Source organism: Manacus vitellinus, unplaced genomic scaffold (assembly GCF_001715985.3).
Source record: "Manacus vitellinus isolate BGI_N305 unplaced genomic scaffold, ASM171598v3 scaffold_2_pilon, whole genome shotgun sequence".
In the NCBI taxonomy this organism is placed as follows: Eukaryota; Metazoa; Chordata; class Aves; order Passeriformes; family Pipridae; genus Manacus; species Manacus vitellinus.
The window spans coordinates 13,560,426-13,578,043 of NW_021940208.1; the positions used below are offsets into that span (position 1 = coordinate 13,560,426).

Below are 17,618 nucleotides of genomic sequence, written 5' to 3' on the forward strand. Positions count from 1 at the left end.
GACTGAATTAAACTGAGAGTTTGTTTCTTAAATCAGGTTCCAAAACAGGTGCTAGGGTGCAAAAATCATGTCTGGAACAAGGGGGATTTTTTTACTTCTTGACTGTAAGGATGCAATTGGAGCATTATGGGATGTTCCCAAGTATTTGTTGTCGCTATTGTAAAACCAGTAGGGGGAGCTCGAAGTTCATACTTTAGGTACTAAAAAATTGTTTAGAGAAGTTTTATTCAGAAGTACTTCTTTTTTTTTAAATGGGATCTTTAGATTGTAGCATAATTCAAGAATGCTATAGTTTGCTATTCTGCTTATAGTGAATTCTTTTTACAGCTAAAATTACTGATACATTATGAAGGTGCTTAAATTGCACTTTCATCTGATCAAGAATGTAAAAAAAAAAATCTTTATCTTAAATTTAAAAACAGTAATAACAAAAAAAAAAGGGGGGGGGAGAAAAAAAAAAGAAAATTAGCTAGAATTTGTTATTCATAGTGCTAGCCCTGACTGAGTAAAATACAACTAAATGTTACATTCCTGGCAGTGGCACCTCATTACTAGGAATATAGAATAGCTTGAAATTATGGAATAGGAATTGGTCCTGTTGTGTTAAGCTTTTGTGAGCTTCCTCTTCAGTATCTTGTTTATGAAAAGTATCACTGGTACATTAAGTCAAGAACTTCATGTTGGAATCAGTGAGGAACAACAGCACGTTCTCTTATTTGCTTGTCTGCAGGGCTCAGCACCACCACCTTCTCCAACACCTAACAGAGAAATGAAGAACAAGGCAGTTCTTTGCAAGCCTTTGACAATGACGAAAGCCACGTACTGTAAACCTCATATGCAGACAAAATCTTGTCAGACAGGTAACTCCTGAACTGTGCTGGAACTACAAATTTCTTTATTGCAGATTTTTCTTAACTGTTATTTTCTTTGAACATATTGCAAATGTTCTGGGTTTTTTTTCCCTAAATGGCAGTTGTAAAATGTATTTAAATACCTGGTAGTGTTCATCTTTCTCTTTTTTCTTTTAACAGAAGATGATTGGAAAAAAGAGTATGTCCCAGTGCCTATTCCTGTACCCGTCTATGTTCCGGTGCCTATGAATATGTATAGTCAAAACGTTCCTGTTCCTACAGCAGTTCCTGTTCCTGTAAGTGAGACTTCAACTTCATTTTAAAATTGCATCCATTCACATGCACGTGTGGGACCACTTCATATTGTTGGCTGTTCTTGTTCTGGTCTGTCTAGAGCATTGCAGGATGCTGCAGCACTATATATTGAAAAAGCATTAGAATCTGCCAGCAGCACTTAATTTCCTGATTGTTCTTTAGTACTTATCTGCCTGCTTTCAGTGTGAAAATCTTGTGCTGCTGAACTTTTAAGGAACAGTTCTGACTGATACTTTGAGTTTGCTGAATGAACCTTCAACAGCAAGATTTGTTCTAGTAATGAGGAAGCCAAAAAGTTGTGTTGGGGAGGGATGGCAGCATGGGATAAACAGAAGGAAGAAAAGTAAAGGAAAAAATACCAAAACCTGAACTTGTACCAGCAAAAGAAAATAACTCTTAAGTTTATTTTGTTATCACTTATGTACCTCGTCTCATCCAAATGGTGGAAAAAACGCCCTTGATTTCCTAAAATTCTGTGTTTCGCAAACAAGCTATTAGAACAGGATGCTGGTTTGTCCAAACTGTTAGTCTGAAGTTGTAATCAGACATGTTTGAAGCTCCAAAGTTCCTTCTGTTCTTTCTTTGACGACCTATATTTTGTCATATTTTTTTTCTTCTGTATTCTTTCCTGCTTTTCCTTCTCTTCACAATCATTTATATTGAGCTTTTTTAACCTGTCAACACGTTTTGCTAGCTCACATTTGAGTGATTTATTTCTAATCTGTATTAACTCTGTCTTTTAGAAGAGGAGTGTAGAATTTTTTTCTGTCTTGGCTACTGTTGATGCTTTGTTGCAGCATTTTTTTCTTTTCTCTGTTATCTCTGCCTCCCTGTCTGCACAGGTGCCAGTTCCAGTTTTTTTACCCACTACTCCGGGTAGCAGTGAGAAAATCCATGCAGCAATAGAAGAACTGAGGGGAAAAGTGCCCTCAGATCCTCTGGAAACTGATCTACTGAACTTGTCAGGGATGGTGCCTGAACATGCTGGAAAAGCGGAAGCTTCTGATGTGACCGGTGAGTTTCCTTGTGAGTTTTTGGCTCATTGGAGTGCTGGGAGATGTGTGTGAATCAAGTGAAGCATTGGGTTCGTGGAGGAAGTTTGAGTACAACAGTACTGTTGTACTGTGTTGAGATCTTATATTAAGTTGCCCTGTGGTTTAACCCCAGAGGGCAACTAAGTACCACACTACCACTCACTTCCCCCACACTTGGTGGGGAGGAGAATCGGGAAAGAAGTAAACTTTGTGAGTTAAGAACAGTTTAATAATTGAAACAAAATAAAATATAATAGTTCTACTAACACTAATAAGTACAGTGAAGAGGGGAGAGAGAGAGAATAAAACACAAGAAGACTAAGTGATGCACAATACAATTGATCACCAACTGCTGAGAGATGCCCATCCTCCCCCAGGCAGCGTTCAGTGATTACCCAGCCAACTCCCCTTCATATACTGAACATGACATTCTGTGGTATGGGGTGTCACTTTGGACACTTCAGCTCAACTGTGTTAGATGTGCTCCCTCTCAGCTTCTTGCGCACCTACTCTCTGACAGAACACGTGAAACTGAAAAGTCCTTGAGCAATATTATTCTCATAATAAAAATTTATGTATCCTGTAACTATATTTTCTCAGTCCACATGTCTCTTTGTTCCTCTTTCCTGGCTCTGCCTGCCACAATCCTCAGGTCTCTTTTGTATCTTTCCAGGAAAATTTGCCTTCGCTCAGGTAAAATTTTGTGAGTTTCTTTCAAGCTCTTTTAACAGGTGTCTGAAAGAATGTTGATAAATTAATGAACAAAGGCCAGTGGAGCTGCAGTCCCAGGAGGCTTCTTGCTTTCCAAACTATTGCCACTCCCCTACTACAACTGCACATTTCTGGTGGTGCTGCAAAGTTGTCACTTGCAGTTCCTTGCTCTCTTTTGTGAAGTACAGCTAAATGAGTAGATATATGGCATCAGAGCTTACTCATTTGCAGAGGACTGAATTTGGAGAAATCTGTCTTTGCCAGAAGTTGGAAAGAGGTCAAACTTTGTTTCTCCCTGCCTGCTTGCCATGTTTGTTAAACAGATACTACAAAAAGAAACTTGAAAATCTGTTCTGTTATGGGAGAATCAGGTTGAAAAATAGATAGTTAGGTTTGTCAAGCTTGTTTGAGTTCTGTGATTGGTTGATATGATCCAGATTCATTAGTATTTGATTTTCTATACGTGTGCTTTGCTGACTCATCTTAATGAAGAGGACAAAGAGCTAGTAAGTATCTTTTATGTTTGAAGGAAGTCAGATTGGAGAAGTAAATCTGAGTTCTCAATAACAACAAAATGTAGGATGGTGATGAGCAGGACAAGCAGCTTTAGAACCACTTGTGTTGGTTAAAATAATGAGAGTTTTTCTTTTTTTTTTTAGCAAGTGTGATAGCTGAATCAAGTCTACTAAACTCAGAAACAGAGTCACGGATAAGCTTGCCTGATATTCCATATGAACCAGACCTTGATATTGAAATAGACTTTCCAAGAGGTAATTTTTCTGTGATTTTAATAAATACCGTGACATTGTGTGCATCCATTGTACCTTGTTTAATCATCCTTTCAGAGAAACTTAATGTGATTGCAGGATCCACATGAGCAACTGTTAGGTAAAACTTTGCCATGTTGTAAGACTGGGGACTTCTGAATTAGTTCTCCTATCTTTCTAAATACAGTATTTGAAACAATGCAAAAAAAAAGGGATTTTACCTTTCACAGAGAACTTAGCTGCATCATTTGTTTTGAACATGGATTTAGGAAAGCTGTTTTGAAGACTCAAGGAGTCAGCTGGCATATGTCTTGGAAAACATAATGGATGCCTTCTTTAGTTGCCAGGTATTTCCATGGTTTAGAGCAGAAATGACAATTGGCATGCTGCACACCACTTGTATTACATTTTAATATCTTGTTAATGTCCATACCTGTATTTAAAAAGGTAGCATTGTTTGAACTTGAAGCAGCAAAATCACTACTTTGAGACCTTTGTTGAAAGAAGCTCTTGGTTTTATATAGTACATTTTTTATCACTCTACAGAATGCAGGGGACAGTGTCTGTTTCCTTTCACCATGTCCTAATCAATCCAAGATCCAAGAATGCTTCTTTCTGGCTCTAGTTAGTGTCCCTCTTGACATAACTTCTCTTGGACATACAACTGATACCTTACCAGGGTAGCTTCTGTATCTAATGTTGACACTCTCCTTTTGTGTTCTGCCGTAGGTAACCACAGTAGATGCCCAGACTGGGTTTCTCACTTTGCTGTATGTCTATTTTAAAGAGAAAACCTGGGGGTTAGTCTGACCTTAATTTTAGGAAGTTTACTAGTCAGATGTGTACTAGATTTTTAACCATCTTTGTAAGTGAGGCTTGGTACATGAGAAAGGAAAACCAGGGAAGAAAAGAAATAAAGTGGAATAGTAACAACAGTCTGTAAGAGATTGATTACACTGAAGTGCTTCTGAGATAATAGTCTTTGTGGTAGCAGGAGAAGGACTGCTTTTTAGTCTAGGGCAGAGTTCATAAATCTTTGGATGTGAGTGCTGTTTCATCCGCACCAGTTTGAGAGGTGTCTTGAGAAGTAAGGTGGTAAAATCAGACTATCAGAAAGGCATTCAGTTTTGAGTGAAGACATTGTTTGATGGCTAAACGAGGGATGAACCATCTTCAGTAAAATAAATAAAGATGGAACTTCCAACATTAAATTCATATGTTGTCTCATTCCACTGTGCTGCTTGAAATAGAGTCCATCACCCTACCCATGAAATGTTAGGTAAATAGTATTTTGACAGATTACCATATATCTGTTTAACGAACTCACTGTAATATTCATCATGAGCTAGACCTCCACCACTTGTATAAATATAGACTAAAGCCAGTTTTTCTGAAGGGAGTTTGCCTTCTGGTTCTTAATATTTCTAATCAAATATAATGTGCTTTATAAAATATAAACCATATGTAGAAATGATAGAAATACATGAACAGAAGTGCATGTACTAATTTGTATTTTTTCCAGTCAAAGCTGTTCATTCTCACCATAAGTAAAACTTCTTGATACCAAGACAGCCTGGGCAGAAAAAATTATGTAAGAGCCCACTGTAAGAAATGCTGCCATGGTGATTTCAGATAATGTTTGAAAGTGTTGAGCATTGTGTCCTCTACAGTTTTTTTAGAAATAAACATTTTGACAGCTTTGTCTTACTTTAAATATAAGAATAGGTCTTTGAATATAAGAATCCAGTCTTTGGTAATGTTTATATTTGTGCCTTTGTGGACCCCTTATGTTAAAGCACACTAATGTAGCTCATTGTTTTTTTCAAAGCAGTATTATTCAGAGGATGTTTAGAAATAAGTTTCTGTTAATGTATTTTCAGCAACTGAGGAGCTTGATACAGAAAATGAGTTTTTATTACCTCCTGTTTTTGGTGAAGAATATGAGGAACAGCCAAGGCCTCGGTCCAAAAAGAAGGTAATTTTGTCATGCTTTTAAAAATATCCAAAAAAGCACAAAATTTAAGTTTAATTATCATACCGTTCTAAAACATGTTACTGTCTATTAATATCTAATATCCTATATTTATGATGTAAATTGATATATTTCAAATAATAAAATTGTTTCAGTCCTGTGTCTGTTGCAGATAACTGTTGGATTTAAGAGGAGTGTGGTTTGTAAATTCTGATCCCATTTTTGCTTCACAGTGGTAGAATTATTGATGTAATGTGCTAGTTTGTACTGTACCTGCTGTACTCTTAGTAATGCTTTTCTACCTTCTACTTTGAACAAAGCTGTCTTGGTTTAATTTGGTAGTAAAATGGAAGAATGCTGGCATTGCCGTGGCTTATAATGGGAGCTGTAGCATCTTCTATATAAAAGAGTTTTAAAAAAAAATTATTTCCTTGTAATTTTCCCAGATTTTATTTTCAGTCAATCTTAGCTTAGACATTGCAAAGAAATTATCCATATTCTTTTATTTAGAAGGACACTAACAGGAAATAATTTCCTGTGCCTGACACAAAGCTGAAATGATTTTGTTCCAATAATTGCAGTAGATACTGCAACTTTAAAAAAACCAGCCAACTTCTAGTAAAGCTTTCTAAGAACAAATGTGTCTTTCTAGTATTAAGATTGGATTCTAAACTCTCAGTATTATCCACTGGATGTTATCCACATATGCACTACTGGACATGCTTTAATTTGGGACCAGTGCTGGCTTTTCCATTGATGGGTTCTGTTGAGCCTAAAAGTTGAGCTTTTGGCATAGATTTGTAGCATCTTTAGCTTCTTGTGCATTAACACAATGAAATCCTATAAATACATCAAATTATTTGGTACATCATACGTTTGTTGCATAATACAATAGAACGAATACAGCAACTCCATTATCAAAAATTACTGTCTCTGTTAGGAACCAGTTTCAAAGGTGAATTAGAAACGTCTCTCAGCTTAAGTAGATGCTGTCCATGGAAGGATGATCAACAAAGAAACCATCACCTGGATGAAGTGTGTGTTTCTTTGAACGTTCAGTTTGTACTTTGGCCTGCAGCTTGTTCTGCCCAGGTTCTGTGTTACTGCTGTTGGTGACTGCTGGTGGTGTTAACCACTGTGTTTCCACGGCAGGGAGTCAAGAGGAAAGCGGTGTCTGAGTACCAGTCACACGATGACAGCTCTGAAAACTCTGACTGTAGTTTTCCATTCAAATATGCGTACGGTGTGAATGCATGGAAGCACTGGGTAAAGTCTCGATATTTAGATGAAGAGCTTCCAGAACTAGAGGAACTGAAATCAAGTAAGTGTTTCCACAAGTCTGGCATCCAGATTCTTATTTGGTAGGGAAAATTGCTCTACTCGTATGATTCTCAGCTGGGATTTTTAATAGAAGTTGTCACATGTCCCTAATGTTCCCACCATGACTGAGATTATTTTATCACAGAGCAGCCAAACTCTTTTTTTTTCTAGTTTTCCCTGTTTGGTTCAAAATGCTGGGTGTCACACTTCTCATGCCATCTAGGACAACACCATCCTGGATCTTCTGACTTTCTGTGACCATTTTGATTTTTTTAGTTTGCATCCTATTTTTCCTCATATTCTAACCTCAGAATTCACATAATTTCTGGACTTCTAAATTGCAAGGGAGGGATATCCTACTCTTTTTCCTGGAAAATGATCTTCATCTAAGGCTGGCATTACCTGGCTGTGGAACTCTGGCACAAGGTGACTTTCAATCCTGTGGAGCCTTACTACTCTTTCTGCAACATTCCTCTCTGTGTACATTTATACTGTGACAGAAGAGGGAAATCGCTGCTACTCTTGCTGTTCTTCACCTCCTACAAGCATCTTAGCACCCTTATGTTATGCTGTTGGATCTTTGGAAACTGCTGTTTCCCCTGAAGGTGCCTCTCTACACCATTGTCTTCAGCATCTTGGTCTGCTTCTGTATCATCCTCAGCTGTGCATGACAGTACATTTGTTAGCGAGTGTTACTGCATTTGGTTAACTAGACTTTACTCTGATAGCCTTGTTTATTTTAATACAAAGCTAACATTTTAACTACTTAGTACATTTTAGTCTTGTTCACTGGTTAGTGGAGAGGACATCAAGCCTGTTTCTCACTTTCCAGCCAAAAAATATCCCATCTCACCCTCACTGTGTGATAATTCTGTTGTATAATGTAGCATTTTTTCTCTATTTTACAGTAAAGTCTGTGAAATTAAAGGAAGATCTATTATCACATACTTCAGCTGAGTTAAACTATGGGTTGACACATTTTGTCAATGAAATTCGAAGGCCAAATGGAGAGAACTATGCACCTGACAGCATCTATTATCTGTGTCTTGGGATTCAGGAGGTTAGTAGAGGCTGTAGAGATGGGAAATTAAGCTGCTGATTTGACTGTAACCCATTTCAGTGGAAGAATGGTTGATAACATGGATTTACTGGCTAGGAGCTATTCTTAATATATGGCTATGATCTGGAACACAGGCTGCTCTGTAAATCACATTGTAGAAAGATGTCTGTATAGGAAGCAAGTTTGCAGACCCATCCTGAAAACTCAAATACAAATTGGTATATTGTAATAATTTTAATATTCTTACTGGCTTAAAGCAAGTAATTAGCAGTCAAAAATTACATAGTTTTTCCAAATGCTGTGCTTCATTTTGTTTGCTAAAGATGTCTAATGTAAAAACAGAATGAAACAAGGCATGATCTGTAAAAGTTTTACTAATTCAGTTACTTAACATATAGTGGAAACAAGCTAATTGAAGTGTCTTTTGGGGAGGGTCTAATTTACTGAATATTGCAGACTGTGAGCAGTCAGGATAGAGTGCAGGGAACTGCTATATTGGCTGTCTAACACACAGTAAGATAGAAGGAATTTAGGTTAGATGTAATGTATGTGAAGGCAATAACTTATATCATTAGATAATTAGAAAAGCTATTCCACAGCTTAGCTTTTAAGCGGGGGATATCTTAATTTTTGATACTTAAGGCAAAACACAGGTGGAATAAGCAGTGTTCAGAGCTGAGAGCACAGAAGATTTCATTCAAGGCAATAAAAAATGCATATGATGTGGAAAGCAAGCTGTTCACAGGGCTTGCAATCCTACTTAAACTGTTCCATACTTGAGGCAGAGGACTTGAATCAAGTAACAAATTTTTTAATTGAAATATTTTTAAACAATATCTCCACTAATTCTTCTGTGTTGCAAGTACGCAAAATTAAAGAGTTTATTTATATTTTTACATCATGGTTGAAATTTGACAAGCGATCATTCATTTTAGTCAATGGCTTTTTAGTCAATATTGCTGCAAGGCGTGTTTCAAATTCAGCTAGCTTTCTGCTTCTGCACTTGCATGATACACTGTCTCTCTGTATCTTTCTGTTGAATTGAAAATACTTGTGTTAAGCTGATAAACAATACAGAGAGTGAGGCATGTGTTTATAAAATGAAACTCAAATTATTGTTGGTTTTTTTTACCTTTCTCTTTATGCCTTTGACATAGTCTATTTTGTCAGTCATGAAAGCTAGTTATGTGTGAAACTTTTTTTTTCAGCTCTTCAGAACCATAGTTTGTGTGGCACAACACAATTATTGTGTGTGGCACATACAGAGTGCTGGAACACTAGTGGAACAATGTGTGGTCACTTAATTATTGCTTATACTTAGTGTCCAGTGTTTAATTCAGGTGATGTTAACAGGCCTGATTAGTTGTCCAAATTGTGCCACTGCTGTTTGGACTGGTAGGAAGACATGCCCTGTTCTGATGAGTTTGCATTTCACAAAGGCAGACAGCAAGTGAGGTACAGAAACATGTGAGCATGTGAGCTGTCAAGGGCTGCAGCCATCTTCTGTGTGCTAATGGCAAATTGTACATATTGGGGTGTGTGTTACCCTTCTGAAGAAACACGTTTAAACAAGATAGTGATACACTAAATGCAATGTAGTTGTCACAATGTACAACAAAACTCCATTGCCTTCTATAATTTTCCTAGTCTTTTTTTCTATCTGTGTGGGTACCCCTGAAAGAGAATAAATTGTCTACTACTGCATGAAAGGTACAGGCTTTGAGGAGAGGCTCAGAGGAGATTAAATGATGCCATTTAAGGATGAAGTTGTGCCAAAAATCATCAATACTTTGCTAATTTAGAGTAAGTTTCTCTTCAAAGGAAGAGAATGTAGGAACCATAGGTTAGTAAAAAAAGTACTTTTCCCCTCCACCAGAATTACTGCACTCACTGTGGCTTAATGCACATGCAGGTTGGAGCTTTTCCTCGTGGGTGTAATGTGGTTTGAGCATAGGTGAAGTGCCCAGGAGCCTTCAAGACCTAAGTTGGTGGTTTTTGATTTTGTGAAATAACTTTTCCTGAAGGAAGCATTGTAAAATCTGTTCCAGGAATCTGGTCCCTGAGTCAGATAGTGCAGTCTCTCAGTTCAGGTTCATTTGCAGCTGAAATTGTTCTGTTTTCAGACAGAAGTGGTTCAATAATGGTTCTTGTAACTCTGAAGTACTGATCCTGAAAAATATCACACTTAAAGGTTGCCGCATGGTCAGGCAGGCATCTAGTAGAGAGGGTTCATCTAGAAAAAGGTGTTAGTATGCTGGTGCTCCTCTGCTGCATCATGGCCTTCATTCTTTGTCCCAGTGTAGATTGGGATTTGGGGTTTGTTTTCTTTGTATGTCTGGTAATGGGGGTGTTTGGGCAAAATTCAGGCTGATGGAGTTGGCAGATGTTTGTCTGAGGGTGCTCTGGGCAGTGATTCAACCTGTTCTTCTCTGTGGGATTCGGAAGCCCATCCAGCCAGTTCCTTCCTTTTTGCTGCAGTTACAGTAGAGCTCATCCCAGGTGGGAATAGCCTATGCTAATCCTGCTTCCCTTTGAGTTAGTAGAGTAGCAGAGCACAGTGTTGCAGTGTGGGAATGAAGGTTTGCAGATGCATGTTGAGTGTTATGTTGCAGTCTCCCCTGCTACACGACACTGTTCTTCTTTAGACTCTCTAGTGCTGCTGGTCCAGAGTGCTTCACAGATTTCTACTGGGGATGTCAGGGTTTTAGCCAAGCACTTATTCTGAACCAGGAAACAGAAATATTTTTAGATGAGTTCTCACAAGCTTTTGTGTGAATTGGTTTTGTTCTGATTTTCAGTCTGATTTCATTTTCACTGCCAGCATTCAGTGTGAGCGTTTAATGCAAACCAGAGAAAAACAAATATTCATGGAGGGGCAGACTCCGTGAAGCTTCTAGTAAGCTATATTATCTGGTTTAGAATTGCTTTATGAAACTAGTACTGGTATATGTAAAAACAAGCACATTTGGGGGAATATTGTGCTTTGAAGAGTTAGTTAAATGTATTGTATAAAATAGTTATCTAAATGAAGGAGTTGTGTTGGAGACTTCTAGGAAGTGTATTCATTCATTTTTCTGTATTATAAATCTAAATGCAAAAATAAAGAAGCCAAGATATGCTGGACTGTGACCACCTAGTGTTTAATGAGTGCTGTCTTTAATGCTATTTCAAATATGTGTACAGAAATAGATGCCATTTTCAGAAATGAGTACATTTTTTTGTCTGTCACTTTTATTGTATTCACTAACAGGCTTGTTCATGCAAAGATAACACTGAAGTGGAAAATTTAAGAAGCCAATCCTCTCTATTTTAGAAATGTCTCCAGAGAGGGTAATGTCAAATACTGGTACAGCCCTCAGCCAGTAATTCTTGGTAAAGGTTTAAAAGTGTTTCTGTCTGTAAAGTCAAGAAGGTTAAGATAATTAGATTGCAGAATAGGCAAGTGCCTTGCACCATCCTGTCATTTTTCTTGCACTGCTGCATGTCACTGTGGGGTGTTTCTTGCTCCCACTTTTTGTTGTAGATGCTTTTGTCACTGTCTGGAGTTCACATTTAAAATGGCCAACTCTTGCTAGGTATGGGGTTTTCTTCTTTGAAGACCTAGGTGGAGGAAAAGATAAATAAGTTGTTTGTGGTTTGGTTTTTTTAATGACTCCCCATTCACTGATACTATGTTGCACACAAGAAATCTTAGAGAAAAATGTTAGAGTTGTAATTAAACTATGATTCATATCCAGTTAGGAATTTACAACATATATTATATTGGAGGTAACTTTTAACTGTTAAATATTGGAAAAGTGGCATAGCTTTATTGTTAGATACTCTTTTTCAGTACAATGCTTGCGCATTTATTAAAAAAAGAGCCCTGTACCACAGGAGTTGTTCTAATCTGGAATCATAAATGCTGTGTCTCTCTCTCTTTTCTGTAGTATTTATATGGAAGCAATCGAAAAGACAACATATTTATTGATCCAATCTACCAGACGTTTGTCCAGGAATTAAATAAAATCCTTAGAAGTTGGCAACCAAGCATACTTCCAGATGGTAATTTTCTTTTCAGTGATGTATGTTTTTCATCTCTTAATAGTTCTGTATTCTTAAGCACACACATATATATATATATATGTATATAAAAACATTTTATGCATTGCGATAGTAACTGATGAAGAATTATGAAGATATCATCTAAGATTTCAGTTAAGGCTGTACCTGTTCTTTTTATCTGGTTTCTGGGTAATCCGTGCTACAAGAGTTGATTTTGCCACTGCCTGTTAAAATTGACTATCCGTTTTTAGGAGAGAAAGTTAGAATAAGCTCTTTGACCTGTAGGTTTTTTTTCTGGTCCATTTTTTTCCCAGCAGGAAGCAGACAGGCAGGCAGTGGGCTATGTGTTGGTAGGGCTAACAAGTGATGTATTTTGACCTTTCTTGGCTGGATTAGGAGGACTCTCTGATGTGGGTCTTCTGCTCAGGAGGATCGTCAGTTCATGGAGAAAGCAAATTTTCCCCAGCAGATAAATGTTGGTGCTGAACTGGAGAATCAACTGTTCTTCCATCTTTCTCACAATCCTCTCTTGAGTGAGGGATTGTCCTTGCAGATGCTTTCCTCTCTCTTTTTGATATTGGCTTCTCTCTGTATAGCTCTTGAGAGGCTCTGTATTGGGTCCTTCCTGTACCCTGTTAATGATCCTTGTCAAGGAGTGCTTTCCATGTGAGATATTCATTAGTAGTAAGAAAGTATGCTATTTGGAGGCCTTACCTGAGCAGAATAAAATTAACTCAAAAATATGCTTTTTATGAGGGAATTAAGATTACCCCCTGAGCATTTATTTTTATGTAATAACATGAGGGAGCTGCGTGTCAGCAGTGATGTTGTAATTAAACAGAAATGTGTTCCCTGTGAAATTACCTATACTGATATTTCCCATTGACTGTCTCAGTGAGTGTCTATGTCTTTAAGAGGTGGTTTTGGGGGTACGGACATATAATTAAACATGTTTATTAGAGACTTCTGTCATGAGCATTTTGTTACGTTTCACAGTAAACAGAAACTTGATTTTTTGCACCTGGACAGTTTATGGGCTAATTCATTGTATTTTCTCCAATATTCTTTCTTTTCCAAGGATCAATATTCTCTCGAGTTGAAGAAGATTACCTTTGGAGGATTAAACAGCTAGGATCACATTCACCTGTTGCTCTTCTGAATACTCTGTTCTACTTTAACACTAAATATTTTGGCCTGAAAACTGTGGAGCAGCACTTAAGGCTTTCTTTTGGCACTGTTTTTAGACAGTGGAAAAAAAATCCGCTAACAATGGAAAGCAAAGCTTGTCTTCGATATCAAGTGTCTTCCCTGTGCAGAGCTGATAGTGAAGGTACTATAACAGTTGAAAATTAGTATTGCTCTTCTGAGGAATGTCTGGGCATCTTGCCTTGAGCTGGAGCTTTACCTTTGCATAAAGTTTAGCAGCTCTCAGCTCCCAGATCTCTAATCGGAGTGTGTGGTCCATGGAGACTACAGGGTCTCTGCACTAAGTGATCTCTTTGAGCCCACTGGTCTCTCTGTAAAATGCTGTGACTTTGCTGTGGCTGTGGGTGGCATTTCCAGTTTGCAGATATGCATAGTTGTGGTGGGCTGCCTGCACTGGGATGTTTACTGAAAATTGTAAACTAACTTCAAGTTATATCTTAGATGTTCTTGATTTTCTTCTTAAAGATAAAATTACTACTGGAAAAAGGAAACATGAAGATGATGTACCAGTATTTGAACAAATTGAAAACACGTCTGATCCAGCTAGATGCCCTGTGAAAATGTTTGAGTGCTATCTGTCTAAAAGGTAAGCATGATACAGGGTAGTACAGAAGGGGTCTAGACTAAAACAGATGCAGAAGGGAACTGTTTTGTTGCAACATGAAATGCACTCAAGCAAAGGGAATGGATTGAGATCATCTGAAAAATACCTAAATGAAAGTATTGAAATCTCCCATTCTGTACCTGGACAAGATGGGCAGAAGATGTGGGAGCAGCAGAGTACTTCGAAAATGGCAGTACAATTCAATTTTCTTATCTGTGAACACCAAGTATCTCTGCAGAGAATTACCAGCAAGGCATCTGGTAGGTTTTGCTGCTGAGGGTTTTGTTTGTGAGGTCCTCATCTCTTCAGTAACAATTGGATTGAGACAATGGGTTTCCTGCATTATAAGTTATCAGGAATCTGAAATGTAGATGCTTTTGAGATACCAAGTGTGAAAACATGTTTGTAGTATTTTGTCCTAGGAAAAGTTCTATGGATGGTAACCCAGCATTTAGAAATAGCTTGTTTCCTTCCAATCTGCGCAATTAATTGTGCAGGAAGGAAGCAGAAATTAATACATTAAAAAAAAAAAACTTAGGCAACTCCTAAAAGAATTAATTTAGTAGCTAATTGTTTTGGAAGCTTGAAAATGGGATTCCTTGGGAAATATGTTCCATTATTTGTAACAGCCATTCAAGTGACTGATTTTAATGTAGATTTTATGTAGCTCTAAGGGAAATATAGGCAAGTGATACCAAAGAAATAAAGTCACCTTGTATATACAACACAATAAATGAAATGAAGTATGAGACCCAACATGCATTAGGAAACAGCATCTTAGTCTTAAAGGTGAAGAAAGCGCTTACACACAGCATCAGTGGAAGTGCAATTATGTTGTGTTATAGAGAGAAACAATTAAAGAGTAGCTTGTGGTCTGTTAATGCAACCACCTGTCTTTGATAAACTCAGTTAATTCTGATTGTTGCAGGAGGATTTTGCCTTCACTGTCTACTGTCATGGTTTGGAGAGGATATGTTGTTAAAGAGTTGAAGATGGATTTTTTAACTGAGTTACACAGCCACTATGGGAGAGAGAACACATAATTCTTTTTTTCTTTTAGAAACATCTCAATTTTGGCGAAAAGAATGCACTTAAAGCCATTTGGAGTGTCATTTATGGTGTGGTTTCAAGTCATGGTGTCTTGCACACATTGGTCACCATTGCTGACTAAAGGAGCAGACTGCTTCTCCTGGTTCTGCTTCTAATAACGTACAGCTTGTATCTTTGTTGAAATAATTCTAACGAAGTATTTAACACTTTAAAAAGTATTGTAAAATTTTAGGCAATGCCAGCTGATTGAAATATACTTGGCAACCAGTGAACAACTGCAGCTGAAATTTCAGGATGCTTTCATTCAGAGCTATGAACACCATATCATTGTCTCATTAGGTCTCAAGCTGTGCCAGGGAAGGTTAAGGCTGGACATTAGGAGGAATTTCTTCACAGAAAGAGTGATGAAACATTGGAATTGACTGCCCAGGAGGGTGGTGGAGTCACCATCCCTGGAAGTGTTTAAGGAAAGACTGGATGTGGTACTTAGTGCCATGGTCAAGCTGACACGGTGCTGTTCTGTCATAGCTTGGACTCTGATCTCAGAGGTGTTTTCCAACCTAATTGATTCTGTGATTGCTTGTTCCTATAAAAATAATGGCTTTTCAAGAAAGTAGGAAGGAGGTTCAGATATTACTAGAATATTTTAAACATGCATATTTGGTTCTTATCTGACTCTGATTTATGTGAGAGCAGAATAAGCCAACATTTACCCTAGCAGGTGAAGAGCAATACTTAAAATCTCATCAGCCAGTTTGGGAAGGTGAGCTGGTAAAAATTCTTAATTTTACTGAAGAAATGTGAAATGGAGTTGACTCCTGAGATCTACAGCATTTGTGAAGGAGGGAGCATGAGTGGGCACTTGCATATACAGAATTGAAAATTCTTTTCTGAGACTTGCCTAAATGGACAAAATGCTAGAATTTCCTTAAAGGAGCCTTTTCTAGTGGCTTAGAGGATGTTTCTGAGCTGGATCGAACTCCATAGTATGGTTGGTAAGGAATTAAGCAATGAAGATTTATAACAACCAACCTTTTAAGTAAAATAGGAGGAGGGGGGATTTTAGCTTGTTGTATTTCTGAACATCTCAGAACTACCATCCTTGATTTTTCAGGAGAACCCCAGGCTCTAATTCAGAGATAGCCTTATCAGCCAGTGATTGTGCGAGCAATTACTGATGTCAGTGTTGGGCCTCTTTGCAAATCGTAGAAAGTACTTTCTGGTTTAACAAGTCCTGGATCTGCAGATTTTTGAAAGCTGGAAGAGTCTGTGGTCTCTCGTATGCTTGCGAAGTCCCAGGCACCTGGGACTCTGAGGCTGCTCTGAGGATGTGGGATCGACTGGGCTTGGGCCAGACCTGGCCATGGCTCCTTCTGTGAGCAAGACTGCATTTCTCCACAGTGTAACTTGCCTAGGTGCAGTTAAAGTTTTGTTTGATCAGGATTTTGGAATTGCTAGTGTTCTGTTTTGTCCTGTGAGGCTGTTTTTCTAACCCCCTTTTTTTAACCTCCTTGTAGCCCACAGAATCTGAATCAGAGGACAGACATGTTCTATCTGCAACCAGAGTGCTCTGTCTCCGCGGAGAGTCCCATCTGGTACACTGCCACTTCACTGGACCGCAACACTTTGGAAAATATGCTCGTACGGGTTCTTTTAGTAAAAGATATTTATGATAAAGACAATTATGAACTGGATGAAGACATAGATTAAAACAAACTTCCAAAAAACTGTCAAGAAAACAAACAGCATTAGATATAGTCATGCTGCTAGACCTTTACTATGGAAAACATTTCAAGTTTACCCTTTGTTTTATGAGTTTTGTAGCAGTGTGTACCCTAACGTGGGTATTACCATGTAAATAGTCTGTGAGTGAAAGTTTCCATTATTCTGTGTAGAGGTTTTAGGATACATAACAAACACATTTCAGATTTTCTTTTTTTATTATTTATTTGATTAGATATGTTTGTAACTTTTTACATTGCGAAATATGAATGAGAATGTGCCATGTGTATTTTTTTTCCCCCTTGTAGTACAAGACATCCATGTTGCACAACTCTGCTGTTGGAAGCTCTCACGAAAGGAGGCTCTTTTAATAGCTTCTTAAACTGGATGGTTGTGTATGGGTAGCACTACTAAAGTTTAGAACTTGCTGTGTCTTTCAGAATTTTTAAATGAATTGTAAACTAATAGGTTTTTTACTTTTTAGTTACTGAAGCCTTATGAGGTTATGTAGAGAGATTCCATCTTATGTACCAAAAACAGACAAAAGAGAATGCTGTCAATATTGGTGTACTGTAATGTGAATCTATTCTGGTGAAAACATTTTTTGTTGCCCTTATTAAAACCCTAGTGTCCTTTCGTTATTTGTGACTCTCTCTCAATTGCCCCTGCAAATAAAAAATATATATACAAATAAATGAATATAAGCTTAGAGCATGGGGTCATCAAGACATGTATTTTGTAAAAAAGAAAACTAAAACCAAAAACCCCTCAAAAAAAAGGAACAAAAGAAAAAGAAAAAAAAGTCTGATGACAATGCTGTATAATCCTTTTTCATCTTTTCCAATCATAGTTGCCAGTACCTCATATTAATGTAAATTTGTCCTTTGTAGCCTTAGAAAAAGGGGTTCTCTACTGTATTACATGAAGTAATACGGTATGCTAAATTTTTAACCTTTGTTTGT

The 17,618-nt window shown here is 37.6% G+C and overlaps 1 protein-coding gene across 6 annotated transcripts in view; it reads left to right on the forward strand.

The window, feature by feature from the left end:
• ZMYM2 (zinc finger MYM-type containing 2) overlaps positions 1-17,297 on the forward strand; it is an 87,528-nt gene extending 70,231 nt beyond the window's left edge. For all 6 annotated transcript variants that reach the window (XM_029960840.1, XM_029960841.1, XM_029960842.1 and 3 more), the window contains 11 exons: positions 731-860; positions 1,032-1,147; positions 2,009-2,180; positions 3,571-3,681; positions 5,559-5,653; positions 6,803-6,971; positions 7,879-8,030; positions 11,960-12,074; positions 13,153-13,404; positions 13,746-13,866; positions 16,452-17,297. In XM_029960840.1, coding sequence (XP_029816700.1) covers positions 731-860; positions 1,032-1,147; positions 2,009-2,180; positions 3,571-3,681; positions 5,559-5,653; positions 6,803-6,971; positions 7,879-8,030; positions 11,960-12,074; positions 13,153-13,404; positions 13,746-13,866; positions 16,452-16,644 — 1,626 coding nt within the window. In that variant the 3' untranslated portion in view covers positions 16,645-17,297. The remainder of the gene's footprint in view (positions 1-730; positions 861-1,031; positions 1,148-2,008; positions 2,181-3,570; positions 3,682-5,558; positions 5,654-6,802; positions 6,972-7,878; positions 8,031-11,959; positions 12,075-13,152; positions 13,405-13,745; positions 13,867-16,451) is intronic.
• Positions 17,298-17,618: the final 321 nt, after the last annotated feature.